The 27,053-nt window shown below is 50.9% G+C and overlaps 1 protein-coding gene across 3 annotated transcripts in view; it reads left to right on the top strand.

The window, feature by feature from the left end:
- Positions 1-27,053, top strand: part of STX1A (syntaxin 1A) — a 183,988-nt gene that overhangs the window by 140,205 nt on the left and 16,730 nt on the right. For all 3 annotated transcript variants that reach the window (XM_067537738.1, XM_067537739.1, XM_067537737.1), the window contains exon 6: positions 18,970-19,078. In XM_067537738.1, coding sequence (XP_067393839.1) covers positions 18,970-19,078 — 109 coding nt within the window. The remainder of the gene's footprint in view (positions 1-18,969; positions 19,079-27,053) is intronic.

Here is a 27,053-nt window from a genome sequence, read left to right as displayed (position 1 = left end):
AAGCAATGTGGCAATAAAGAGAGTCCTACTTCATTAGCGACAGGTTTTCAAAGGAATAAGAGGAAGTTGTTGTAAGGACAGTAGAATCAAGAGCATTGTGAAAGACAGTCTAATGCTGCCCTGGGGTTCTGTTCATGGGAACGTCATGTGAATCAAGGGTGGCGGGTGATGATTTCCCCCTCGTCAGCACTAGTGAGACCAGGCTAGTGTTGTATGTTCACTTTTAGGCACCTGAGTATAAAACAGGGCAGAGAGATTCCAGAGGTGACTAACAAGGATAATTTACGGGCCGTGAGAATAGGAGATGTGGGGGTGACACAGTGCTTGTCTACAAGCATATCCAGGCATTGCTTAGATACGCCACTAGTGGGCACCATATGATCCATAAAGGACTGTCCTGAGGAAGGTGCAGCGCTAGAGGCCCTGCCAGCCCCTAGGCTAGGAGATGGAGTCTGCAGGGCATCTCCTGTACCAGGACTGGTGAGAGGCCCTGTGTTGCACTAGAGAGTTACTGCCCTGGGCCAAGGATGGAATTACTGGGTGGGCTGAGGTTGCTGCTGTCTCGTTTCCTGGCCTGCGAATTAAAAGACATGGGCACAAGGATTGGCTGAAAAGTTGCTGGTCAGTGGGCTGAAGCCGGACCGGTTAGGCTGTTGGCTTGACTGATACTGTCACTGCAACCTTCTGCTGGCACCCAGTGTCATCTCTGTGCTGGCAGCTGGTCTGGGTGGAGGAAATGCTTCCCTGCAGCACCTTTCACTGCTCCTGCTTGGAAGAACTCTGTTCAGAGCACGCCGGAGGAGAGTCCTAGATAACACAGAAAGTGACTGTGGTTGGGCCGCTAGGTCAGAACAATCCCAGCGTACTGAAATTCACCCTATTCAGGGGAAGAATCATACCAAAAACCAGCAGAGTGACTCTGCACTTCAGAAATGGGGGGTTACGGGAAAATGAGGGAGCGCTCGTTAGAAAGATCCTAAAGTCAGAAATAGGAAAATCCTTCGGTCTCAGCATGGAATCACTGTTTAAGCAGACCACAGCTGAGCCACAGAAGGACTGCATGCCCTAGACCAGCGGTTGTCAACCTTTTTTTCCCCCGAGTACCACTCGGGAAAAAAAAAAGGGGGGGGGGGGGACTTGTGGCGGTGGCGGGCCGGGACTTTCGGTGGAGGCGGGGTTTCGCAGCGGGCTCCATGGCGGAAACTCTGCCCTCCGCCAAAACCCTTCCGCCATTTCCCCTTTTCGGTGGCAAAGTTTCACGAGGGTGGGTGGGAGGGCCCTTCCGGCTGCAGCGGATTCGGCGGCGCGGTATGGCTCGCGTACCACCCAGCCTTCTTCGGCGTACCACCGGTGGTACACGTACCACCGGTTGAGAACCGCTGCCCTAGACAGCAAAAAAAAGCCAGAAGGCTAGTGGGAAAATGCTAGTTTGCTCCCATGCAAGTCTCCGAAGGTTAGTGGACAGTTATCCTTCAGCAAATGGAAATCCAGCCCAAGTGAAACTAAGGAAAAGCAACACCAACTATGGCAGGTGAAAGGTCATCTGGGACTGGGCCAGATTTGGCAGTAATTCTCCCGAGACATAAAACCAATACATTCTTTGACGTATATCTGACGAAGGAAACCTGTGAAAGAACGCTTGGGTTGCTGGATTACCGGGGAGGAAAGGTACAATATTTGCTACTCTCTAAACCTCCAGAATAGCAGCTGATTGTAATGCGAGGTCACAGGTTTTTGGTAGCAGCTCGCCCACTTCTTTCCTAAATTCCTTGGGAACTTGTGGGCGAATGCCGTGTGGGCCTGGTTTCTTGTTGCTATTTAATCTCGCAGTTTTTTCCAGTACTACCTCTTTTGACACTTTAATCTCTGATTTAATCCCTCTCTTTCTGATGTGAAAAGAGTAGATCTAGTATTGGGTTGTCCTCTCCTTCCTCTGTGGTGAATGGTTGGGTTTGAGCAGTGGCTCACACATTGAAAACTGGCTCAGGAATCGGGAGATAGAGAAATCAAAACGGGCAGGAAATGGCAAAACAAGATTCCACCGTGACAAACTGCAGACCTAGGGTGTGTCTACAATGCGGGGCTGCACGGATCAGGGCAGCGGGATCGATTGAGTGGGCTGTGGAGACCCAGAAGTGCTCTCCGGCCGACACAATAAATCCACCCCCCGGCTGGAGGGCATCTTCCGTCAGCGTAGCGCAGTGGAGACGCCGCAGTAAGGGAACGTAAGTAAGTCGATGGGAGATACGCAAGCTACAGGACGCAGCTTGTGTATCTCCTATCGACGGCAGCTGGCATGTAGACTAGGCCTAAGGCAACTAGAGAAAACAACGTGAAGGGTGTGGAGGAGTTTCTGGATCCGTGAGGATGGCAGAGGACCTGGGAGTGACAGTGAAGAGCAAATTGGAGCTGAGCCATGTGCCATAAAGCCTGCGCTGTCTGAGGCAGCGTGCGTAGATCCGTGCATCCTCTCACAGACGGAGGAGGAAACGAACATGTCTGGTAACCTTTTCAAAAGTGACTTAGCCACTTAGGAGCCTAGGTCTCATGAGACTAGCTTGTGCAAAAAGCTTTAAAGAGCTGCATATAGCTTGGCCAAATATCAATTGAATGGGGATCGGGCAGCCAGCCACATGTGTCCGAAGGGTGCAAAAAGCAAGAGGGAGCAGAACTGTGTAGGGATGGGACCGCAGCGTTATACTTAGGAGTAATGGGATGAAACGGAGCAGAAGCAAATACATCAGGGAGAAGTGTTTTAGGAGTAGGGCGATGTACCAGACATTGGGATGCCCGGAATGGTAGTGGCCAGATCCCCTGAATCATTTGAAATTGGACCGGGGAAAGTCCTGGGGAATATACTTTAGGGAACAATCCTATGCTGGGCCTCTGCTGGAGAGACTGACATAGTGTGAAAAGCAACTAGATTGGCTGTTTCACTGCCAATAAACCAGTCTCATCTCTAACTTCTCTGACACTTATCTAAGCCTGATACGGTTGTAAAAGCTCTTTGAGGGCACCTGTTAAAGAAAACATGCTGGTTATGTGCCCTTAGCTGCTGCTTTGAGATCTAAAGGGGAACTAAACCTTTTTTCCCTGCTTGTTATTTTACCTGAGAAATAGCAGGAATATCAAATGTTGTCTTCTCTATTTCTGCTGGAGGTTTCTTTGGATGGATTTCACAGCTTTTAACTGAAGAGGGTGCTGGATCTCTGAGGGAGAGAGAGGATTTTTCTTCCATCTGTTCAAGACTTTGTATTAAACAGGTTTTGAGAATTTAAAAAAAAGAAAAGTCTTTTTATTCACTCAGTAAAACCCCTTTCTCTCTCAGTTCATTTGGTTTTACTTCCTTGGTATCTGGGGCTGTCATAACCCTACTAGTTCTCCAGCCTTATACAGAGTCCTCTGAGTTAAAACAGGGCAGGCAAGAATTGAATTTCTAATGAAAAAACCAAACTGTACCTGCCTCCCACTAAAAAACAAAGCGTTCCAGCCCCTTTTCTACATCAGGAAGAAAGGGAGTGGGGGAAACAACCTCCCCGTTGCTCTTTGCAGGTTCCCTGTAATCCCTTTGGCTGCTTAAGAGTTCTGGACCATGCCCTGTTGAGCTAAGCCGGTGGTGCAGAGTATCTCTGGAGAGGAGCTGAGTACAACAGAGCAAATCATTGCTTTGTGGGGTTCAGGGCTGAACTGAAAAATCCCCAAACCCTTTTGGTTCAGTTCAAACCACACCTGAATTTTTTCTGTTTTTCTCACAAAAGGAAAGGGAGGGTCAAATTAAACGTTTTGTTCAACTAGAAATGTTTTTTTTTTCAGGTTGTTTTCTTTCACATGGATTTTTGGTGATTTTTTGTATTTTTGCTTTTTAAAAAATTAGCTAAATTTCCAAATAAAATGATGTTTCAAAACAAACAAGCAAGCAAACAAACCAAAGAGAGAACTCTTTCATTCTCATTGGCCAAAGTGCAACATTTTGACATTTGAATTTTTTTCCCCCATTTTTTTTTTTTTCTGGTCAATACTATTTGCTGAATTTGACTTGAGTTTGTGAATCGTTTTGGTGCCCTGGAAAATGCATTTTTCAGCTAATTGACTATTTGGCCCAGCTCTTGTGCAGAGCATCCTCAGATCAGGGCCTCTGGCGGGACTGGACTGGTCCCTTGACCACAGCGGTGCAGCTCTCTTCACATCACTGAGACGGCACTGCTGTGAGTGAGGGCGATTTAAGCACTCTGCTGTATCTTTCCCCACAAGCCCCAAATGACTTATAGATTCTTGCTGGGCTCTTGCCTCTCCATTCCCGGCACGGATTTAGGTTTTGGAGCAGTGCCCCATGAAGCCACTTCAGCTCTTGCTTGTTCTTTATATTCTTTCCAGAGGCGCTGTAGCTGTCATCGCTGCTAAGATCCTACAAGCTGCCTTCCTCTCGTACAGACTTGTGAGAAGTCATTGCTTAGTTCCTGAGTGCCCCAAAATGTGCGTTCTTGAAATCTAATTGCAGCACTGGTAGTGGCTGCTGGCGCAGAGGCCATGTCCCCTTGCGCTGTTGTGTCCTAGGAATCCATCCCTTCACGCCTGTTAAATCTGCTGGTTCCAAGGGCTCAGATTTCCCATGTGCAGTTCTTGGCTGTCACATGGCTCCCTGGGGCCTTCATTTGTTCAATGCTTGAGATGCCTTTTTATGGTAGGTGCATGCTCGGTTAGGTGCATGCCTTGGGAAACAGCATCAGCATGTCTTTGTCCTTTTACGTTCAGCATGAACTTCTTATCTCCTCTCGAGGAGCCTCCGCACGCAGCAGTTAGCTCACACTTGTTTCCTCGGGGATAAAGACATTTCACATGCCCTAGGATGCAGATGAATGACTCTGAAGGGTCCCCCATCCCTGGGCCTGGAGCTTAGTAGGATTCCAAGGGGCTGCTGGCTTGGAGGCTCCCTGTCCCTTATACAAGAGGGAATGTTTCACGAAGATCTTGATCTTCATCAGGATATTAACTGCTTATGTAATCACTAAATAACTTGTAAAGCGAACTTGCTCCACCCCAGGGATAGCTTCGTGCATCCTTGAGATTAAGGCTGCATGCCATAGTAAATAGTGCAGGAGGAATCCCTGTGCCTGGGAGATGTGAACTCCATTAATCAGCACTTCTCCCAAGCAAGGTGGAAATAATAACCGGGAGATAGCATGCCGGCTGCCCAGCAGACAGTTCCTGCAGTTCTGTCTCCTCTTGTCTAGCCATGCTCACGCCACACAAACACCTGCTGACTTCCATAGATTCCGAGGCCGGACGGGACCACTGTGATCATATCTAGTCCGACCTCCTGTGTAACACGGGCCAGAGAACTTTCCAGACCTCCCTCTGGCTCTTAGCATGGCCCTGGCTGCTTGCTGCATGTGGCTCGCGTTGTTTGCAAAGAGTTTGTACAGTGGCAGCTGGCTGGAACTCGAGCTTTGTCTTTGCTGCCAAAAGAAGGGCTGTGTTTATCACGGGGGAACTAACGTAGGTGAGTTGTTCCGAGGTTAATGGTAGCAGAGACAAGGCCCCGTGATTTTTACTGTAAGATACCTAGACGAGTCAATGCCGTACCTCGCCTTGCTACGTCATCGTAAAAATTACAGGGCCTTGTCTCTACTAGGGTTTAACGTGGGATCGCTGACATGCAGTAGTTCTCCCTCTGTTAAAAACCAGCTTTTTCTGTAGTGAATACATAATTAGTAAACAGTTGTATTATTGATGTAGACCAGTGGTTCCCAGCCCTTTTGAGTGAAAGCTGCAATAGTTAACACTAGGTAAAACACACGCCCCTTCATACACACCCCGCCTCGCCCCCTCACCGGCCATAAACACATAGAGTCTATGAGTTTGTAGGGGTTGTAAGGTCAGAAGTGACCAATATGATCATCTAGTCTGATCTCCTGCACAACGCAGGCCACAGAAACTCATCCACACACTCCTGTCATAGATCACTTACCTATGGCTGAGTTATTAGAAGTCCTCAAATCATGGTTTAAAGACTTTAAGGTACAGAGAATCCACCAGCAAGTGAGCCATGCCCCATGCTACAGAGGAAGGCAAAAAACCCCCAGAGCCTTTGCCAATCTGCCCTGGGGGAAAATTCCTTCCCAACCCGAAATATGGCGATCAGCTAAACCCTGAGCATGTGGGCAAGACTCACCAGCCAGACACCCAAGAAAGAATTCTCTGTAGTAACTCAGAACCCACCACATCAAACGTCCCATCACAGGTCACTGGCATATCTACACCAGTAGTCAAAGATCAGTCAATTGCCAAACGAGGCTGTCCCATCACACCCTCCCCTCCGTAAATGTATCAAGCTCAGTTTTGAAGCCAGCCAGGTTTCTTGCCCCCACTGCTCCCCTTGGAAGGCTGTTCCAGAACTTCACTCCTCTGATGGCTAGAAACCTGCATCTAATTTCAAGTCTAAACTTCCTGCTGGCCAGTTTATATCCATTAGTTCTTGTGTCCACATATAATGCTAATAATAACAACACTAAATTACACAAATGACTCTTAGCTGAATAAGGAGTGGAGCCTTCCCTGCCAATGCACGCCCCGCCTGGCCCCGCCTCTTCTCATCCTGCATGGACTGAGGGTAATAGAGGCATGCTCTGGCAGGTTGACTGGGCTTGCTCCAGGCCCCACTGGTGTGGGGCTGCTCCTCCGTTCCAGCCGGCTCGTAGCTTGAGGCTGCTGCGTGCGGTGTGCTGCTCGGGGGGCTAAATGACCTCAATATTACTGAAGCCTCATGGACCGCCTGGAATCTTTGGCGCCCCTCAAGGGGATCCCACCCCCCAGGTTGGGAACCGTTGATGTAGACAACATGGGACTGACCCCAGCTCCCTCTCCCGTCGCTGGAGTGGTTTTACTGTAGTGATCAGTGTAGCTGGGAACTTTGCTTCAGGCTCAACCTATCTGAAAGCACCTTCCACAGGAGGTCAGGGTGGTTTGAGCATTTGGGATTTATCTCATTTTCAGTGTGGGAAATTGCTGCATTATGTCTGATAGTCCATTCTGCAGCTGGTGTCTAGTCAATAGAGCAGTGACATTAACTAATCACTTCTGCAGAAGCAACCTTCAGCACTGCATTATAATAGATTCTGCCCTGTCCTGCGCTGCTGTAATAGGCGCAGCCCTGATTCAGTCTGGGAACAATGCTGCACAAAATGGATTTTAAAGTAAATGATTGAAAAGTCTCCCTCCAGCTCACGCTGCAGCTGGCACCTGCTGGGATGTTCTTTTGAGCAGGACATGATGAAGCTCCCAACCCTTTCTGACATCACAGCACTTGCTGCCTGCCTGAGCCAGGCAGGGGTCACGGGCACAGGGGAAAAGCTGCTGCTCCCCAGCTCTTGCTGGGACAGTGAGCGTGCGGGACGTCGTGGGCATTTTGTAGCAAAATCTTCCCATTATAGAAATAACTGCCTTAAAATCAGGGAGAGGAAAATACAGTGAGCAGGAAAAAACCCACAAACCCCAGGATTTTAGGGTGTCTCTCTCAGTTCTGCAACATTCTGCCAATTCTAAGCTTGCCGTTAAAAAATTGGTTTCTGCCCTTTCCCACTGCAAAGGTACAGCTGCTGCTATCGGAGTACAGCAGTGCTCACAGACCCCAGCCTAGATGAGGGGCCCCGTTGTGTCAGGCACTGTGTGCACACGTCTTGAGAGACAATCCCTGCCCGGAAGAGCTGAAAATCTTAGACAAGCCCGAAAAGTGCAGAGAAGGGAACCGAGGCCCAGAGAGATGCAGTGACTTGTCCAAGGTCAAAAAGCAGTTCACAGGGACAAGAGGAGAAGCAAGGTCTCTGACGTCCAGTCTGCTGCCCTACCACTAGATCACAGTAGCTCCCCACAGCTGTAAGCTGCCTGTTACAGCAGCCTTGCAGGGAAGGCAGACAATGATCAGCCTAGCTGGAAGCGCGCTGCTCCCTCACATCGGAGCAGGGACCATACGTTAAGCCTGGGCAATTCCCCCCCCCCCCCCATTATAAAAACCTTCCCATGAATGCAGTGATAAGGCTGAGCACCTGGGAAATGCAGGAGTGACTGTTCTAGGCACTATGTGATCTTGACCATGTTGTACCCATGGCGTATTTCCTAGTCCTGGTTTTGAGAGTGTATCTGTTACTGTTCGTGTCATGAAATGTTTCCAGTAAAACTAGAGATGGCCCCAACTGGGAACTTCCTCGCCCAACCTGCCTGAATTCTGGGAGGGTTCAAATGTATAACCCCAGAACTTAATCCAGATCAGAGGAAGAACGGCCCAGTGAGCAGGGAGCCCGGGGTTCAATTCCTTCTTTGCCCACACACCTGTGTGATCTTGGGCCAGTCACTTAGTCTCTCTGTGCCTACGTTCCCATCCGTACAATGGGGTAATGGCACCGCCCTGCCTTCGGGGGGTAGGGTGCTCCAGTGCCATGGCAAAGGGGTCTGCATAAGTATCAGGGATCTGGGCTGGAGTTCAGGTCTCATCCAAAGCTCGAAAGGGCCTGTTGGATGTCTCCTCCCCCTTTGGCTGTGATTCTAGTAGCCAGTGTTTCACAAACCAGTGTGATATCGCTGCCATTTTCTCCCCCTGGGGGTAACAGGCTTGTCGACATGAGAAAATGGTGCTCCTGCCTTAACCTGTACTGCTTTAGAAACCGGTTTAGTTCAGTCAGGACAACCCTCGTGTGCGGATACTCTTATTTCAGTTTAAACCATTTTGTATCAATGTGGGTGTTTTGTTCTGGCTGAAACTATTTGGCAAGTTGTATAAGAATTCGTGAAATGATTTGGTCAACCCAAATCTACATTTTTTGGTCAAAAAAAAAAAAAGTTTTGGCCAAAAAGTTTCTCCCAGCTCTACTCATAACCTGAACAAAGAGCTGCACCTACCTAACCAGGTCAGTTTCTAAAGCAATGTCGTTAAATCAGTACAACTTTCTGATGCAGCCAAGGCCTGAGACACTGTGTCTGGCGCATCTAGAGCAAAGCAACAGTGACTTTCTGAGGCGGCCGTTCCTTGCTGAGTGAAGTGGGATCAGAGGGAAATGTGTGTACGCACAAATCCTCCAGAGCGCCGTGTCTGATCCGAGCTAATCCCCTTCGCGTTCACTCTCTGGAAACTCCTGCCTTGGATCCTCATGTTCACTCTCCTCCTCCCAGAAGGAGCCTTGTTTAGTGTTATCCCTAGTCCGCCGGGAACTCCGGCACTTTTCCTGTTGCTGCCGGGTGTTGTCAGTGCAGGTGGGCTGTGAGCATTTCCTGGTTCTGTCCTCCTAGTCCACTAGCACTTGTACCCCTCGTGCGGTCTCCTCCTGACGGAGGTCTCTGGAATCCTAGCAGCAGCTTCTCCGAGAAGGCAGGTGCAGTGTTGGTTGGGGGGAGTCTGAGAACCAAAGTCCTGTGCACGTGAGGACGCCGTAGGGCTGCAGATGCTGCGGTAGCTGCAGCTGGACGTTTCTGGTAGACGGATCTGGCAGCGTGGGTGAGCTGCACTGGCTCGGGCTGTAAGCTCCAAGCGGGTCATCTGAACCACGGTGACTGCTGAGACTGCGACGTGGGGAAGGACAGGGTGGCCCTGAATGAAGGAGAGGGCACTGAGAGGCTGCTGCGTCTGCACTGAGCCCGAGGTGCTGCCGTTCCACTGCATCTCCTCCGGGGGGGGGGACAGCTCTAGCATTTCTGTAGCCAATTAGTTTGATGTTTAGCTCTTCGGACATAATACCTGTTAGGAGTGTAAAACCCTCAGTCCCTTGGATGTGTCACCAGCAGCTCAGGATCTGTCCCAGAGTTCCTCTGTGGTTTCCTTGTCCGTGTACAGCATAGCCACTGACCTCAGTATAACTGTAGGCCCAGACCTTGTTTGCTATTGCAGCCCCTCCTTGTGCAGTGGTGGGGCATTGAACATTACAGTCCCTTGGCATTCTGTAGTGGGGGAGGCGCAAGGGAGGAAGAGTGGGAGCGGTGATGGGCCGAGGAAAGGACTGGTCTTGACCACACTCTAACAGGGTGAAGGTTGTGAAGCTCAGTCACATCTGAAGGCAGCCCCACGTTCCAGGATTGCTGCCGCATGGGCTGCCATTGCTGGAGGGGCCCTTTGGATTCTGCTCTCCCACTTGAGTCTGAGCATTTGGCTACATGCAGACGTTGCCCCCGTTTAACTCACGGTGCAGTGTTAAACAAGTGCGACTGTGTGTGTGGAGCGTCTGACGTGTATTTAAACCTGCCTTGTATTTCCAGGAGCAAGCTAAACTGCCAGAAGCCAGATTTACATTGATTTAAGATCTTGTCTACATGGGCTCTTTTCACTGGTTTAACTTCAGTGGGTTTTAAAACTCAGTAGTTAAACCTGTGTGGACACTCCTATTCTGGTGTAGCATAAACCTGTTTCCAGTTGTCTTACACTATCGCTTAAACATCTGTTCTCACAAGGATTTATAAATCAGGTTAATTAAAAGTGTCTTAAGTCCACATGGCCAAAAAACCCTTGCCAATGGGTTCTAGCAGACAAAGGAATAACACGCTCCAGTGGCTGGAAGCTGAAGCTAAGACAAATTCACACTAGAAATAAGGTGCGCACGTTTAACAGTGAGGGTTATTAGCTATTGGAACAACTTCAAGGCTTGTGGTGGATTCTCTCACTGCAAACATTTAAATCAAGATGGGATGGTTTCCTAAAGCACTGTTGTTCAAACAGGAATTAATCCCGAGAAGTTCTGTGGTCTGTGTTCCACAGGCCATCTGCCTAGATGATCACAACGATCCCTTCTGGCCTTGGGATCTATGAAGAAACCGGTGCCAGCGTGTGTTGCGGACAAGCCAGGGGCAAGCCCTGCTCCTGTGGGCTACGCTGGGACCAAGAGCAGTGGGTCACTCACGCTTAGCCAGCTGTCTGGGGAAGTTCAATCAACACCCTGTCAAATGTGCTAAGCTGTCGTGCTCCCGGGGCTGGCTAGGAAGCTGCCGGAGGCTGGTGGCCGTTCTGACCTTTCTGATTCTGTGCGGTGTAGTTTTTAAAAACTTGTGTACTAACCGCAGAACAAGGGGTGCCAAACCTGAAGCTGAACGGGCTGCCAGGGGGCAAACTGGGGTTTATAGTGGAAAAGGAGACACCACTTTAAGCACTGAACTTCTGCCACTCTGCCTAGCACAGAGAAATGTAGCTTTAAGCCGATCCCTAGTTCCGCATTTGTGATTACTGATCAGAAGGTGGGTTGTTGGGACGACCGAGGAAGGAACCATGCTGGTTTCCATGCTGGCAGCCGGCAGCCCACTCGAACCGCCTTGTGCATCAGGGATCCTGTGCAGAAGTAGAGCAATAATGCAGCAGTGGAGGAAGCCATCGTGGAGATTCCACTGCAGCATTTGCATGCTGACGGGGTGGCATCCTGGACTGATGCAGACATGGCAACGCACCAACCCGCTGTCAGGCCAGGATTGTTGTGTTCCCTTCTGTAACTCCGTTCCTTGCAGCACGCTCTCACACTCAGCAGGCAGTGGGGCATGCGCCGAAGGGCGGACGGCGTTTCTCCCTGTCCTCTCACCCTGCTCGTCTGCGTGAAAGGCTGGAGTGGAACTCTGGCAGCGTCAATCCATGTGCTCAGTGCTCCTTCCGCTCCCTTGTGTGAACCAGGCCAGGTGGGGAGCACGCCTGTGAGCGGTGCTCCACTCGCTCTGCCTGAGGCTAGGCTCTGCCGGGACGGAGCCATGTGTTGTGTGGAGGGCTGGGCAGTGGGTCGGGCCCCAGACTGGGACTCAGGAGATCTGGGTGCAGTTCCTGGCTCAGCCCCCGAATGCTGCATTGTCACTACTCTGCTCAGCCTAAATTCCCCAGCTGTAACATGGGGTGGTGTCTCCCCACCTCCCAGGAGGGCCATGAGGGTCAATCCATCAACGATTGTGACAAGGGCCATGTAAATACATAGACAGCTAGAGGGTCATCACATGTCTGCCTAATTAACTGTGACTGATTCTGCGTGGGCTTCCATTTCCAGCGTGAGGTGCTCCTGTCCCAGCCCTCTAGCACTCTCCTGTGACACCCGCGTGCTCTAGTCACATGAGACAGCACCATTCTGAATGGCTGATACTGGGAAGTCTCAGCTCTGATTCTATAGTTCGTTCAGTAATGCCATTTAGTGCTTCCCCAAATGCACACTGTGAAACCTCCTTCCCAGAAGTTTAGGGGTGTTCAGGTCTGGACCCATTTCTAATGCTCTAGCAACATTGGTGACCCCTGTAAATTACAGTGGGACTCCAGGTGGGAGACCCAAGTTTGTCATATTTTATCATTAATCAGTTACTTTCAGTTCTCTTTCCTTTTCTCCCTTCTCCTCCTCTCTGCACATCTTTGTCTCCCCTCTCCTTTCCCTATTTCTCTCCCTCCAATCTTTCCCCCATTTTTCCTTTCTCTCCAGCTCTCCTTCCTTGCCCCCTGGTGTGACCCGTCCATGCCTAGGGCAGCCACCTTAGAATGCCAAGGTCAGGGCAGGCTGCAAAAGGAGAGCAGATTCTCCCAGCGCTGGTGGGTGACACTGAAGTCAGACTTCCCAACCAGCCACAAACAGTGCTTCTGATTCCCCACATTGGTTATCAAGGAGCCAAAATAAAAGTATACGCAGCCCCCTTTACTGCATTTCAGTCTCTGGCTTCCAATCAGCCACTAGGTCCAGTAAAGAGACCAGTTATTTAAACACTGTGCTCTTTACTAAAAAGGTTTCTCCTGACCCCAAAGGGTCAGCCACATTAACAGATCAATATGAGTTTGGATCTTAGCCAAAATACCACGCTGCCAGCCAATCCTTTAGTAACTAAAACTAAAGGTTTATAATAAAGAGAAAGAAATAAACTATAAGAGAAGTGTTAAAGGATTAAAGCAATCAGATACATACAATTGATTTGAAAGTCCATATATATCAGGCTTCTAGCAGAACTGTGGAGTTTGCAGGCTTGTATAGTCCCTCTGGTGTACATCCAGTACCTGCATGGGTCTCAGTCCTTTGTTTCACCGCTTAAGTTTAGTTCAGTTGTAGGTGAGTTGATCCAGAGGTAGGTGAAGACTGAAGACAAAATGGATGTGGTGCAGCTGCCTTGTGTGTCCTTTGGCCTTTGCTATGCTGCTTGTGGAAATTTACAGGAATAAGATGGAGTCCAGGGTCACATGAGTAAGTCTTGGTGACTCATCAGGTATATCCCTGGCTTCTCTCCCTGGCCCATTGCACCTGTGAGTTTCCTTACTGGGCCATTAAGCAGGCTAGTGCTGCAGCCATCCTGTCTGGGGTGTCGCCCAGACACACAGCACAATATGAAATACAGATATATAAACCGTATCCATAACTTTCATTACACATAACACATGAACAAACTCATCTTACTTAGCACATTACAGCCTTTCTAACGGTACCTGACATGGCATATCTCACATGAATTATTATGATTTTGACATACTGATGTTAAATAAATGCCTCCCCTCCAATCCAGCCAGTGTGACACCCCCAACGTGAGATTGGTGTAGAAGGGAGTAATCAGAGCTCCTGAATACACCTCAAGGGCCCCCCTAATCCAGCCAGCATCACACCTGGCTCCTCTCTGTCTCTCTCCGTATACAGCTCCGTAAATCATTTGTGACTGGTGATGTATTGAGTTAATGGAACCTCTCTTTCTACTTGAGGAATGTCCATGAGCCAAACACAATTTCCTCCAATGTGTTCGCTCTTGGATTTAAATCTCTGAGTGCCCGGAGTTCTGTGCAAGTATTCCACAGTAACTGTTCAGGCTGAGTGTGTTAATTGTGATCAGTCCAATCGCTCGCTTGGTGTTATTTCTGTTACCTGCGTGAATGAGCATACAAGCCGTTCTTGCACAAAGCAGCAGTGTGAAATGTGGTCTCCACAGAAGCTTGTGCACAGGATTTTGAAAGTTGCCTCCTGTGAAAACTCAGCACCTGCCAGGGTGGCAGAAAGCAATCACAAAAGGGGCACAAACTGTGGAGTCCATTAGCAATTTAACTTGGTCTTCCTGGAATACATGTGGGGCTATTTGCCCAGCTCTGGTTATGAGGTAGACACCTAGATCAGACAGTGACCAGGATCCCAGAGTCTGCATTCTTGCATGACCAACCTTCCCTCTTAGCACACAAAGCGAATCACAGTCCGTTAGCTCTGCACTGGGCAGCCAGCTGCGGGAGCGCCACCGTGGTCAGTGTCTCTATTCCACATGGGCTCTGGTTAATTTTTATTCAGAGCTTTTCTGGAACACTTCCCTGTAAAATGGAAATAAGACGAGCAAGAGCATAGTGTTGTGTTCTACCGAGGGTCTGTGAATCTGACAGGCATCTGAGTTCTTGGAGAACAGCCCCAGTTTGTCAGCTGAAAGGGGAAGAATTTAAATGTTTAGGGCCGTAGTCATTGTGGCGTGCTCCTGCAAGACGTCCTCTCGGCTTTAGGGATAAACCGAACTCATGGGTCTGTTAGAAAGGAAACATCTCAGTCTCCCTTTCCTCAGGCTGTGCTGTGAAACAGAGCTGGTGTTACAGGGGAGCTGCACAGCTTCACAAGAAGCCAAGCAATCTGGATCAATTTGAAATCTCCGCTCTCCACCCCCACTAGAGAGCTATAAATAGACATCTGGCAGTTCTTTAAATTCCCTGAAATAGACTGGACTGACAGAGCTGTCGGAGGGACGGTGTGGAAACATTTGAGAGTTTCATAAGAAAAAAAATGGGGATGCTCCTCCTAGATAGGGAAAGTAACACTGACTGCACAGCCACGCAGAACAAAAGTGGGCCTAGTCCCCCGACCTTTCCTTACCTTACCGGCTCAGCTACAAGTCTCGTGATGAGCAGATTGCATCACAGCATCTCAAGGCAAGGGAAAACGGGCAAGTGCTGCCCAACTTTCTTTCTAGTGCGCATGCGGTCGTGATCAGCATTGGGAAATGAACTAGGACTGCGGAGCTCCAAGAACTAACCTGTACGCTTGAGGAGATAGTGCCCCTAACACCTCCCCGTATAAATGGGGCTGATTCAAGAACTCCTCTTTAAAAAAAAAAAAGCAGAAGACACATTTTCACTACTGCTCAAATACGCATGTTCCTCTTACACTGTGCCCGGGAAAGCATTCCTCTTCAGAGTCCAGCCGCACACCAGCCCAGTCCGGATTTAGTTCCAGCAGCGCCACCTACTGGTAAATCCTGGCAGTGCATTGTGAACATTCATTGTTACACACCCATTGTGACCAGTTCTGGAGATCCTTGTTTTGTTCACAATGAATGAAGCTGAACGCAGGTGAAGGTGAACGAGCGAGACTTTATTAACCCCTGTGCACTGCTCTGTGCACAGCCCCATTCCCAGCATTCTTGTTTCTTGGGTGTCCCCTCAATAACAGTCCCTCCAGGGCACAAGGCCCTTCTGACTCCAGTTCCACTGATCTTCCCTGTTTTACAAACACTTCAATGTAAACATTAACGACAAATACTTGATGCCCAGACCCCGCCCCGTGTCCCTGCAGCCAGAGGCTGGAAGCACATCACTGAGTTGGAGTCTTGTCTTTCCCACAGACTCTGCAGGTTACATAGCCTTTGAGATAGTTTGGTCTCCTCAACAAACGACGTATCTGTCTCCCTATCATCTATCTCTGAGTCTTGACAACTGTCTTTCCGTGGAGTCTTTTCCCTCCCTGTGGGTTGGCCTCTGGATGGTTCTTTGTCTGTCTGCTCTGGGCTGATCTCTGTAGGTTGTCTCTGGGTGTTGTGTCTGCCAGCTTGGAAGTGTCTCCTGTTCCTTTGGATCACTCGCCCCTCGAGGAGTCACCTTGTATGAACTTGGTGCCGCTGCATCCCACACAACTCCTTTAGTCCACTCCTTCTGGTATCTCTCTAATGGCTGGATCTTCCCAGGTGTGCCTGTCTCCAGGGCCCGCAGGTCCTTGGCTGACCTCTTGTGCTCTAGTGCCTGATTTCTCTGAATGTTGCCCATCTCCTCTCAGCGGTATCTCCAGCCTTCTGGCTTTAACAGGTTTCCCCTTTCTGGTAGCAGGGTCTTCACTGGCTCAGCCCTGTGGCCAAGTCACACGGTCAAAATGGACAAGCCACTTCTGGGGTAGCAAAAGTCCAGCAAAAAGATCTGCCCTCTCCAGGATCGTCAGCCCTGTCTCGGGGCCCTTTGAGTCTAGTAATTTTTGGGCATTTTAAACTAGCCTTGTGCCCTTTTCATGGCTTAGGCCACTCCACCATTGGGGGTGGGAGGCCTGGGCTCACCCACTTCTCTGGACCCCAACCCAGGGACCCTACACACAGCAGACATGTGCTGCTGCTTTCAGTTTGCTGCTGCTATTCCCCGGGACTTTTCCCACATAACCCCTCTCCTTTCACCTGCTGCTTTAGGGTTACAGTCGTCAGCTCCTCTCATTCCCAGGGCTAGTAAATCAGCCTGTCAAGTGCCTCTGGCCAGAGCAGAGCCACCATCCTCACTCTTCTTATCCCAGCCAAGCACTGAGCTGCTCACACCCTGCAGCTCCTTTTATCTGAGCCTGCTGGGCTCTGATTGGCTGCTTCTGTGCAGCCTGTCTAGGCGGAACTGGAGGACCCACCTCCGCTGCTCCTTCCTGGGATGGGATGTAGTAGGACTTCAGGGCCTCCAGCAGGGGGCCTTGAAGGGCCAGGTGCACCCATCCCCCATCCCCCTGTATAGTTCCATCCTGCACACTCAGCTCATCTTTAATTTGAAAATAGGATTTGTTCCTGCCGCTACTTGGCTTTTGTCTTCTGGCCTCTCTGCTAGGGCCGCTCTGTAGCTGGATGTCCTTTGCTGTGGCCTCACTGATTTCCATCAGCTGTGCTGTTGAAACTGGGAGATGGTGCAGCATGTTAATGGATCCTCTTCCCCCAGCTGGCAGATGCTGGGTGTGTCTCCCCTGCTCAGGGCGTCAGCTAACACCAGTACTTGTCCTGGACAATGTCTGGTCTCTACCTGTAGCACTGGAGGTGTATCAGCCTATGCTGCCCTCTCTTTGAAGTGCTACGAAGGGGCTTCGCCGTGACTGTCTCTAGGGGTTTGTGGGCTGATTGCACTGTGACTGCGTGGCCATAGGGGGACTGATGGAATTGCTCCACAACCAGAAGCTCTTTTCCTGTTTGGGTGTCCTCTTGTTCAGTCTCTGCCAGGGCTCTGCTGACACAAGCAGCTACACCTAATCCTTTGTCTCATGCACCATACTGGAGTGTCAGCGAGAGGCTGCACCCTGATCAGATCCAAGGCTGGTCCTGTGTCCCCCAGGGTCAGCGTTACTCATCCTCAGTTGGTGCCAGCTGTTATTTTTCAGGTTAGTTACTGTGAGGTCATGTTTTCCTACAGGCTGCCTCATGCTCTCCTTGTATGTTATTAGCCTGGGCCTGCTCTTTGTAATGGGGGTGTCTGAGACCCAACGAATCACGCTGCAGGAGGCCTCCGCTCTCCAGCTGAAATTGCACGGGCCGTTTTCCCGTTACTATTGTTGCATGCATGGAGGTTGGTATCGTCTCTTGTTGCTTTCCCATCCCTGCAGCCTGAACCTGATACGCTCTCAGACTCCAGGAGAGAGTCATGAAGTCGTCACCACTATCTGATGTGCCTCCCCCGACTTCTGACCGAATGGTTCGACTGGCTGCATTTCTTGCAATGCCCCTTCTCCTTCACTCGCTCGTGCTGTCTCCCGCAGTGACTGTATCTCGCCGTGCATATGGAGTCCTGCCCGCCTGCTCTCCTTTGCTGTTGTCTCACCACTGTGCTTCCGAGAGCGTTGTGCCTCCTAGGGCTTTTGTTCTTTCTTTTGGGGCTTCGGTTGCCTGCCCCGTGGCTAAGCATCTATCTAATGTGACATTGCCTTCCCGGAGCAGCTGCTCCCATAGGTGGTGACCCCCAGTGCTGCAGATGGGCCCGTCCTGAATTAGGCCCTCGGTCGGGTCCCCACAATTGCACGTAGCAGCCTGTGTGCTTAAGGCGGTAATGTCGGGGTCTATCCCCTCCCCTCTGGATTGAGCAACCTGTCTCGCTCCACGGTTTCCTTAGGGAGCCATAGGCCTGCGGTGAGGCGGTGCTGAGTCCCCCGGGGTGCAGCCCTCTCTGCCTTGCTCCCCGGTAAGGTAAAACAACTCTTTTATTTTCCTGCTGATGACATCATCCTGCATGGCTGGGTCTGTGCTCAGCTGGACCGCCTCCTTCCAGACGGTCTGTTGCGGGGCTAGGCTTGTGTCTGCAAACTCCAGGGCCGATTGCCAGCTGCTGCGCTGCAGAGAACATCCAGCTCAGACGCTGAGAGTCAGCAAAGAGTGAGGCTGAATGCAGGTTACAATGAACAGCTGGGACTTCACTAACTGCTGTGCACGGCTCTGTCCATGTGCTGCCTTGCTTCCAGCCCAGCTCCCTGAGTTCCCTGATTCTCTGGTGTCCCCATAATAACACTCCTTCCAGGGAACAGGGGCCCTGTGACTCCAGTGCCACTGATCATGAGACACTTGCTTAGCTTTCTACGCAGCAAATCCCAATGACTTCTCTGGGCGTTTGCCTGAGGAAAGCAGGAGTAAATGCTGAGGAAGGGTCTTTTGGCTTGGCTCTGTGCTCCTCACATGCAATTCTCAGATTTAAATTAGATCCACCACATTGCACCTGTCAGTCGGCCTTGCCAAACTCTGCTGTCCCAGGGCAAATCATTTCTTTTGACAGGCAAGTAAAATATCACCAGGTTTGTGCTCAGGGTGATAAATATTCCCCACATGCTGCCTTTAGCCCGGCTGTTCGATGTATTTCTGCCTGCGCAGTCTTCATCTGGGTTACTCTTTCTGGGATGGAATTGCCATTGAAGCGCCTACAGGTGGGGCTGGGGGCATTTCAGTGCTGGGGGGTTCCGATCTGTGAATTTCACACCCTGACAAAAGCCTTGCTGAAGGATTGCCGCTCCCCTGTGGCACTAAATAACTTTGTTCCTCTTCCCTCCCCAGCATTCCACATTGTCGCGCAAGTTTGTGGAGGTGATGTCGGAGTACAACGCCACCCAGTCTGACTACCGGGAGCGCTGCAAAGGGCGGATTCAAAGGCAGCTGGAAATCAGTGAGTAAAATCACCCGCAGCAGCAGCAGCCCTGGGCAACTCAGTGCCTGGTGTGTCCAGAGCCGGGGGTCGGTCGATTCCTGAGGCTGATTAACAGGCAATCAAAGCTGTTTCTGGGGTTCAGTGCTTCCTACAAAGCCCCTGTCTTGTAAATCTTGTGTCTGCCGGCTGGGTGCGCTGCAGATGTGGACTGCGGCCGCGGGTGTGTGAGATTGATGTTGCCCTCCAGTGACTGGGCCTACAGAGAAGATAAGGGGTGGGTTTGCTACTAGACAGACAAGGTGGGTGAGGTAATGACTTTTATTGGACAGACTTCTGTTGGTAAGAGAGAGAGGAGTTTGAGCTTACACAGAGCTCCTCTTCAGACTGGGAAACTTACTCAGAGCGTCCCAGTTAAAGGAGCTGATCTCCAACATGTACAGATGAAGGACAAAGTTCCACAGGCGTGTTTGTGATTTCTATAGTAAATGGCTGCTTTTTGCAGCCGGGAGCTCATTCTGCCCTCCTCTCCTCGGATCAGAGGAAAAGGGTCCCGTTGATTTGCGAAGCACAGGCTGGTGCTGGGATCCTGGCGGGAGCCCCTGTGTCTGTGTGTTGCTAATGTCGCATCACTTCAGGAGTGCCGCCGCTTTCAAATGCAGAGCTGAGTGGGGCACGCGCTGGCAAAGCCGCACTGGGTCTGCCTCCTTGCGCTGCAGGGGAGTTCAGGTCTAGCTTCTGACAGTCTTGTTAGAGGGAAAAGCAGGTTTTGAAATGACCTTAGTGAGCTTCATGCTGGTGAAAGGTGCCCAGTTGCCAGCACAGAAGGCTGGAAATGTCTGCCCAGAACGGGTCCTGTACAGGGTCCAGTTTCTGCCCTGCCGACGGGTCTGACTCCAGGAGCTATCTTCTGTCAAGGGTGAGGAGGAATCTCACCTCTAGGGCCTAGTGGATCTTTGGCGTCTCTGCTGAGTCTGACAGCGAAGGGGCCGACTGGTGCCAGTTGTGATGGCAGTTTTGCGAGAGATCATGTGTCCGGGGAGGACTGGACTGACACCCCAGCCTCCTCTCTCGGGGGCCTCCAAAGGTGGTGCACCCACATTTTCATTTCCTGTTGATGTTGCCTTGCTCTCCTGTGTTCTCCCGGCATGTCCCCTCCTTGCACCCCAGCTCTGTGTGGTGCCATCCATATTCTCAAATGTTCACCTGCTGCTGGCTCGGGTTGGATTTGGTGACCTTGAGCAGTGGTTCTCAACCAGGGCTGCACGTACCCTGGGGGCATGCAGAGGGTACATCAGCTCACCTAGATGTTTGCCAAGTTTTACAACAGGCTCCGTAAGAAGCACTAGCAAAGTCAGGACAAACTAACATTTCATACAGACAATGACTGGTTTACTCGGCGCTATACACTGAAATGTAAGTGCAATATTTCTATTCCAGTTCGTTTCTTTTATAACTCTAGATTAGCAGTGAGAAAATCAGCCCGTTTTCAGTAAGTGCGCTGAACACGTCTGTATTTTGTCTAATTTTGTAAGCAAGTCGTTTTTAAATGAGGTGCATCTTGGGATAGGCAGGACAGATCAGACCCTGAATGGGGCACGGTCGTCTGGAAAGGTTGAGAGCCCCTGCCCTAGAGAAGAAAGTCTCTAGGTCCGATTGCCAAGCTCAGCTCACACCACCACATTGGATCAGGCCCTCTCTTCCCCTGGGTTTAGATGCAGAGTGTTTGGGTGGTTCTCTTTATTTTGCCAATGCGAAGAGCTGAAGGGAACCGCTGCTTGTTCTCAGACGAAGCAGGCGGACAGAAGGCCTAAGGCCCCTCCCCGATAAGCAACGGATGGAACCTTGTTAAAGGATAAAAGAGCCAATGAAAGCTAGGCACACCGGGGCACAACGCAGCCTGTGCTCGGCTCTGCATTCACCAACTTCCTCCCTGCCCCGTCACACGGGAGTTTCCCATCCAGTCAGCAGGCCCCGTGGACATGGACAGCCGCAGCAGACCGTGGACTTCCAGGAAATAATGAAGTGTCACTTCAGTGCCCTGCGTGAGCAGGGAATGAGCAGGGAGATGGTGAAGCACAGTGAGTGGGTACAGAGCTGTTTCCTGGTTCAGCCCCTCGACTCCTGCACCCCTTTGGCTGCACTTTTCCTGCACAGGGGTTGCCATCTGCACAGAACACTGGGCTGTGTCTTTGTTTTGTGTTGCTAGTTGGCATTACTCTCCGGTTCAAGTGTGGGGGTGTGACGCCTGGCACACGCTGTGATCGCTTCCATGTTGGCAGCAGGCTGTCAAGAGTGTTTGAGAGAGGTGTGCGGAGGCTTCAATGAATAGCTGCTCGATTAGTGAGGAGGAAGCCCTTTTCAGCACGGGGACTGGGTTATTGTTTAATTAGCTGCCCTGTTTTAGAAAGCCAAGTTCTTGGGCTTCTCAGCTATGTCGTTATCTGGTTGGCATCCTCACCAGAGCTTCCTTCACTGTTCCTCACAGCTCTTCTCTCCCTAGTCTTGGAAGGATTAGATTTTTATTGGTAAATGTGGGTCAACGTTGATTTCACCAGGTGCACAGAAGCCCCCTTACCCCCCTGACTGTTGGGGGGAAGGCGTGCTGTCTGGTCAGTTTCAGTGAAATCCCAGCAGAGGGGTTGGTGCAGATCCGCAGCGATCCGATAAGCACAGCCGCGGGATCAAACTGCCAAGGGAGAGCTTGCCGCAAGCGGACGTCAGCGAGGTTTCAGAAGTAGGTTCCTGGGCAGGGAAGCATCGTGGGCTCTGTGTGAGCTCAAGGTCAGCACTAGAAACATAGTCCTAGGTGAATCAGTGCATCGTCATCCTCAAGAAAGGCTGGCTCCTGATACTCAGCCGGCCTGAGCAATGGGAGTGAGAGAATTCTTGGTGCTGACATCCGAGTGTCAGCGTGTGCTCCATGATGAGAGTGGCGGGGCGCTTTAGATGGGGAAGAGTCAATTGGAAGTGACAAAGGAGGAGAATATATACAAGAATTCCTGCTATAAGCTGGGAACGCATCAGTTGGAAGTGACAGAGGAGGAGAAGGACCTGGGTATATTGGTTGATCACAGGATGACAATGAGCCGCTAATGTGGTCCTTGGATGCATCAGGTGAGGTATTTGCAGTAGAGACAGGGAGGTGTTAGTACCATTTTGCAAGGCGCTGGTGAGATCTCATCTGGAATACTGTGTGCAGTTCTGGTCTCCCATGTTTAAGAAAGATGAATTCAAACTGGAACAGGTGCAGAGAAGGGTTACTAGGATGATCTGAGGAATGGAAAACCTGCCTTACGAGAGGAGACTCAAAGAGCTTGGCTTATTTAGCCTAACCAAAATAAGGCTGAGAGAAGATATGATTGCTGTCTATAAACACATCAGAGGGATAAATATCAGGGAGGGAGAGGAATTATTTAAGTTCAGCGCCAATGTGGACACAAGAACTAATGGATATAAACTGGCCAGCAGGAAGTTTAGACTTGAAATTAGATGCAGGTTTCCAACCATCAGAGGAGTGAAGTTCTGGAACAGCCATCCAAGGAGAACAGTGGGGGCAAAAAACCTAGCTGGCTTCAAAACTGAGCTTGATACATGTATGGAGGGGATGGTCTGATGGGACAAGCCTAATTTGGCAATTAACTGATCTTTGACTACTAGTGGTGAATGTGCCCAATGGCCTGTGAAGGGATGTTGGATGGGGGGGTTCTGAGTTATTACAGAGAATTCTTTCTTGGGTGTCTGGCTGGTGAGTCTTGTCCACGTGCTCAGGGTTTAGCTGATCACCATATTTGGGGTTGGGAAGGAATTTTCCCCCAGGGCAGATTGGCAGAGGCTCTGGGGGTTTTTCACCTTCCTCTGTAGCATGGGGCACAGCTCATTTGCTGGTGGATTCTCTGTACCTTAAAGTGTTTACACCATGATTTGAGGACTTCAATAACTCAGCCGTAGGTCAGGAGATCTATGACAGGAGTGGGTGGGTGAGGTTCTGTGGCCTGTGTTGTGCAGGAGGTCAGACTAGATGGTCATAATGGTCCCTTCCAACCTTAGAGTCTGAGTCTTGGTTTGGTATAGTGGGAAGCAAAGGCCCAGCCCTCTGGGAGTGGCCTCTGGGACCCTACATTCAAAGCAGGTTAAGCAGTGCAATGGGAAGTAAATCCCGCCCGAGGACCTGTGTCTGTTATCATCCTAATGGCTGGGCAGAGTGTTGAGCAGCTGAGTTGACTGACATGGAGCTTGACCATGACTTAGCATTCAGCATAGACCTGGACAACTTGTGTCCGGCATCATGCCAGCTAACCGTTCACCTATCCGCTCCCTCGATTCGGTATGTGGTGTCTGAACACGGGGCAGTTCTGTAATGTGCACAAGCCCGTCAGGCATTCCTCACCCCTATTCTGAAAGAAAGGAGGAGACTATAGATGCCTTTATGATTTGCCTGATTTCTGAAAGGACTAATACAGAGAGGGCCCATTGCCCCGTATGCACCTTTAGTGGGGTGCAGTTTGAGTTACTGGGAGATCCTGGAGCTACGTTGCCTGTTTGGAACGAGTGTCTGTACCGCAGGAGGGGTTTGGGAATGAGGCTATGCTGGCAAAGTGTTGATTAAACCTTCCTTGCTGCTACACTTGGGGGCAAGGGTGGAAACTCTCAGAACAAAAACTTACCAAAGCACCATTCCCGTTTGGTCCCAGTGTCAGAAGCATGGCTTGGAACAGCTGAGCTGAAGGGCAGGCTGCAGTTTCCTCTGAGCTGTGAATGTTCAGGGGCTACACATATGCCGTTCATACGGAGGGTCTTGAAAAGGCTCTTTAAACCTGCCCCTTTCCACTGGGTTGCGGAGAGAGCAGAAAGCTGAGTAACTTTCTGAACTTTCATTTACGAGCACGAAGCTGTGAGTGTGAGTTTGTAAATAGCTCGTGTTTTAGAACGTCTCGAGAATGACTTCTCGGCCTTCCCGGAAACACTGGTTGGGCTTCCGTGTAACCAGCGAAGCAAGTGAGCTTCAGAGGGAACGCAGCTTCTTCCTGCTCTAAAAACTGGGGCAGCTAGTTAAAGCCTCTCCTCCCTGCTTTCGATTTCTGTGACAGATGCCTTCTCCGTCAGCACTGGCCTGTTTCTCACGCCTCCCCGACTTTTCACAGGGAAGATGGTTGGTGGACGGATACAGAAATAGCGCTCAGCCAACGATCCTCAGTCCCGTGGGTAGATTTCCCCTTCTGGTGATGTAGATCTGTCGTGGTAAATGGTGGGGAAGGTCAGGGCATGGCTCTGGTGGAACATCACAAGCCAGGGACATCATGGCAAATACCTGGATATCACAGACTACCCTTATGAATAAAGAGTAAGTGCCCCGAGCCCTGCAGCATTGCTGTTGTAAGCTGGAGGATTATGGATCACATGGTGGTACTGTTTTTAGCAGAGAGTATTTTATAAGAACCAAACTAGCGTTGCAGAACCAAGCTTCTAAAGAGAAGAACATATCAGAACCTCTTGGCTCCTGCTTCCTTATATAGTCCTCCACGTATGTGTGGTTGTCTTTCATTTTTATGTCCCACAAACACTGACAATGATTTTAGCGGACGTCTTTTTCTTGTTGCCCTTCTGTCTACTTTGATGGTCTAGTCACGGGCGTGGTCCGGTGCCCCAGTTCTGACTCCTTCAATCTGATCCTTGCGTCCCAGTAGTGTTGAGACAGATCTGCCACTCTCTAATCTCTTCCAGAGCAATTTTCTGGGCCATTCACATTAGACACAGTTTATCCAACTTCACCTGATCTTCCCCCACCCGCCCACTCACTCCGCCACAGAAATCGCCATGACCCCAAATGTCATGGAGATTTTTTAAATACACGGACATCCTGGAATTCATGCCAGCCAGAGAAATTCCTCCCTAGCCGTTCTCCTGCCTCGGCTGGGCTCTGCCTAAGTTGCACCGGGAGAATCTCAGTCGGCCTTGGTTAGGAGTTTCGTAAGGTAATGCTGTGCGAGTCTGAATGTTACGCGCGGCTCGCGACAGATGACATTCTCTTCTTTCCTCTCCAGCGTTGTCTGCGAGCAGCAATGATGTTTGAAATCTCGCTTGCTTTCTGCTCCCTGAGAATGGGAAAAGGGGGCTGGGGAAAGGGTTCTGCTGGGGTGGTTTCATCAACACGTCCACAATGACGCCCCAAGGAGGGGTTTCCGTATGGAAGGGGCAGCCCTGCGCGCTCAGGGCTGAATGACTAGCCTTCGGATTAACGGGAAAAAGCAAGAGAGAGCAATGTTCTGCCTGCGAAAGAGGCTGCCGGGTGTGCGTGTCCCTCTGCAGCAGGGGCCGTCCCAGATCTCCCCCCTGTGGCTGGGCGTGGCCCTGCAGGCACCCAGCTCCTCTGCGGCTCTTGCAATAACTCGCTCCCAGGTCAGAATACTTATAGTAACATCCCCCTGGTGGGGGTCTTGTAACGGCTTGGCAGAGTACAGGCTCCTTGGTCCCTCAGTCACAAATCTCTTTGCTGAAGAACCCCGCAGCGCTCCCCCTTGGGGTGCTGGCTGGCATTCTCCTTTACAAGCTCTCTGTCCTCTCCCCTTTGCTTCGTAGGAGGCTGCTCTTTTATCTCCAGGCCTGGACTGATTTAGCCATGACCCTCCTGTCAAGTGGTGACTGACTTTCCGCACCTCGGGAGAAGAGCCGACTGAGTCACAGACAGGGCTGGACCTGCACCTCCCGCCCCTGCCGCCCCAGTAACATGCTGCATTCATTCTGTCGCACAAAATGGCAGCTGCAGACAGACTCCTCGAGATGGAAAGGTGCGGTGCGCTGAGAACGAAGCCCTGAGTGACCAGGGCCCTGCCCCGCCGGGGGGGTCTGAAGAGAGATTCAGTTACCCACGCCTGTGTCTGGTGTGGAGAACAGACAGCGCAAGCAAAGCGGGGAAAGGCTCCCTTAACTGCTGGGCACCCACGGCAGTGTAGACTTGAGGCTTCCCAGAAGCCGGGAGGAAGTTCTCCTTTGATGGGTAAAACTCCGTCCCCCCCACGGCTACAGGATACATTTAAACCAACCTATTGGCCGCTGAGAGCTCACAGGGGGCATCATGCGGAGCTCGGGACTGCAGAGCAGAGAGGGCAGTCACTTCCCAGCCCTCACTCTCACGGACTCTCACCTTCCCAGCTGTGCGGGCAGTTTGGGGGAACCCTGCCCCTCTTGCACCAGCGGGATCACAAGTGTGCACAAGCCACAGATGATACAGTATAAACACCGGAGCGACGCCCCCTTTCCAGTTCTGCTGCACTAACACAGCTGCAATGTTTGGGTTGCAAACACTAAGGGAATGTTGACACCTGAACCAAAAACTCTTGGCATTTGAATGACAGCTACACCCTGGCAAGATTTATATTGTTCACGGGCTTGGTAAAACCCTGGCTTGTCCACAAATCGCCCTGGCATCCTTCGGCCGCCCTGCTGGCAGGTGCTGTGTGACCTCACTAAAGGGCTGACTGGATGATGTGTGAAGCGCAGGCCCGGGGCGTAGGAGAGATGTGTGTGTTTCTAAGACAAGCTGAGGATACTGCCCCCGGGAGGACACTGCTCATGTGGATGAGTGTTGAATCGGTCTCTGTCCAGGGCAGGGATTCTTGGTGCGGGTTTTTTTGATCTCGCCGTGTTTTTCTCTGCTGTCTTGTGTTTACAAATGATTGTATTGTACTGAAGGTCCAAAAGTCATGGCCCCGTCCTACTCCAGCAAAACCAAGACTTCAAGGGAATCAAGCTGCCTTTGTGTCCAGCAAGCTAGACCAGTGGTGCTCAAGCTTTTCCAGTCCCCCCCCCCCATAATATTAACGGAATCTGTTTGTGGGGCGCCCCCCCCATTACTGCACAGCCTAGGCTTCCTCAGTAGCGGAGCTCTGGCGGAACTGGGGCTGGGGACCGAATGAGGGCGGAGCTGGGCTGGGGCTGGAGCAGGGGGCGGAGTGGAGCTGGGGCTGGAGCTGGTCTGGAATGGGGAGGGCAGAGC

This window comes from Emydura macquarii, unplaced genomic scaffold (genome assembly GCF_026122565.2).
Source record: "Emydura macquarii macquarii isolate MOO-44397 ecotype Brisbane River unplaced genomic scaffold, CSIRO-AGI_Emac_v2 contig_450, whole genome shotgun sequence".
NCBI lineage: Eukaryota > Metazoa > Chordata > Testudines > Chelidae > Emydura > Emydura macquarii.
This window is presented reverse-complemented; position numbering and strand designations above follow the sequence as displayed.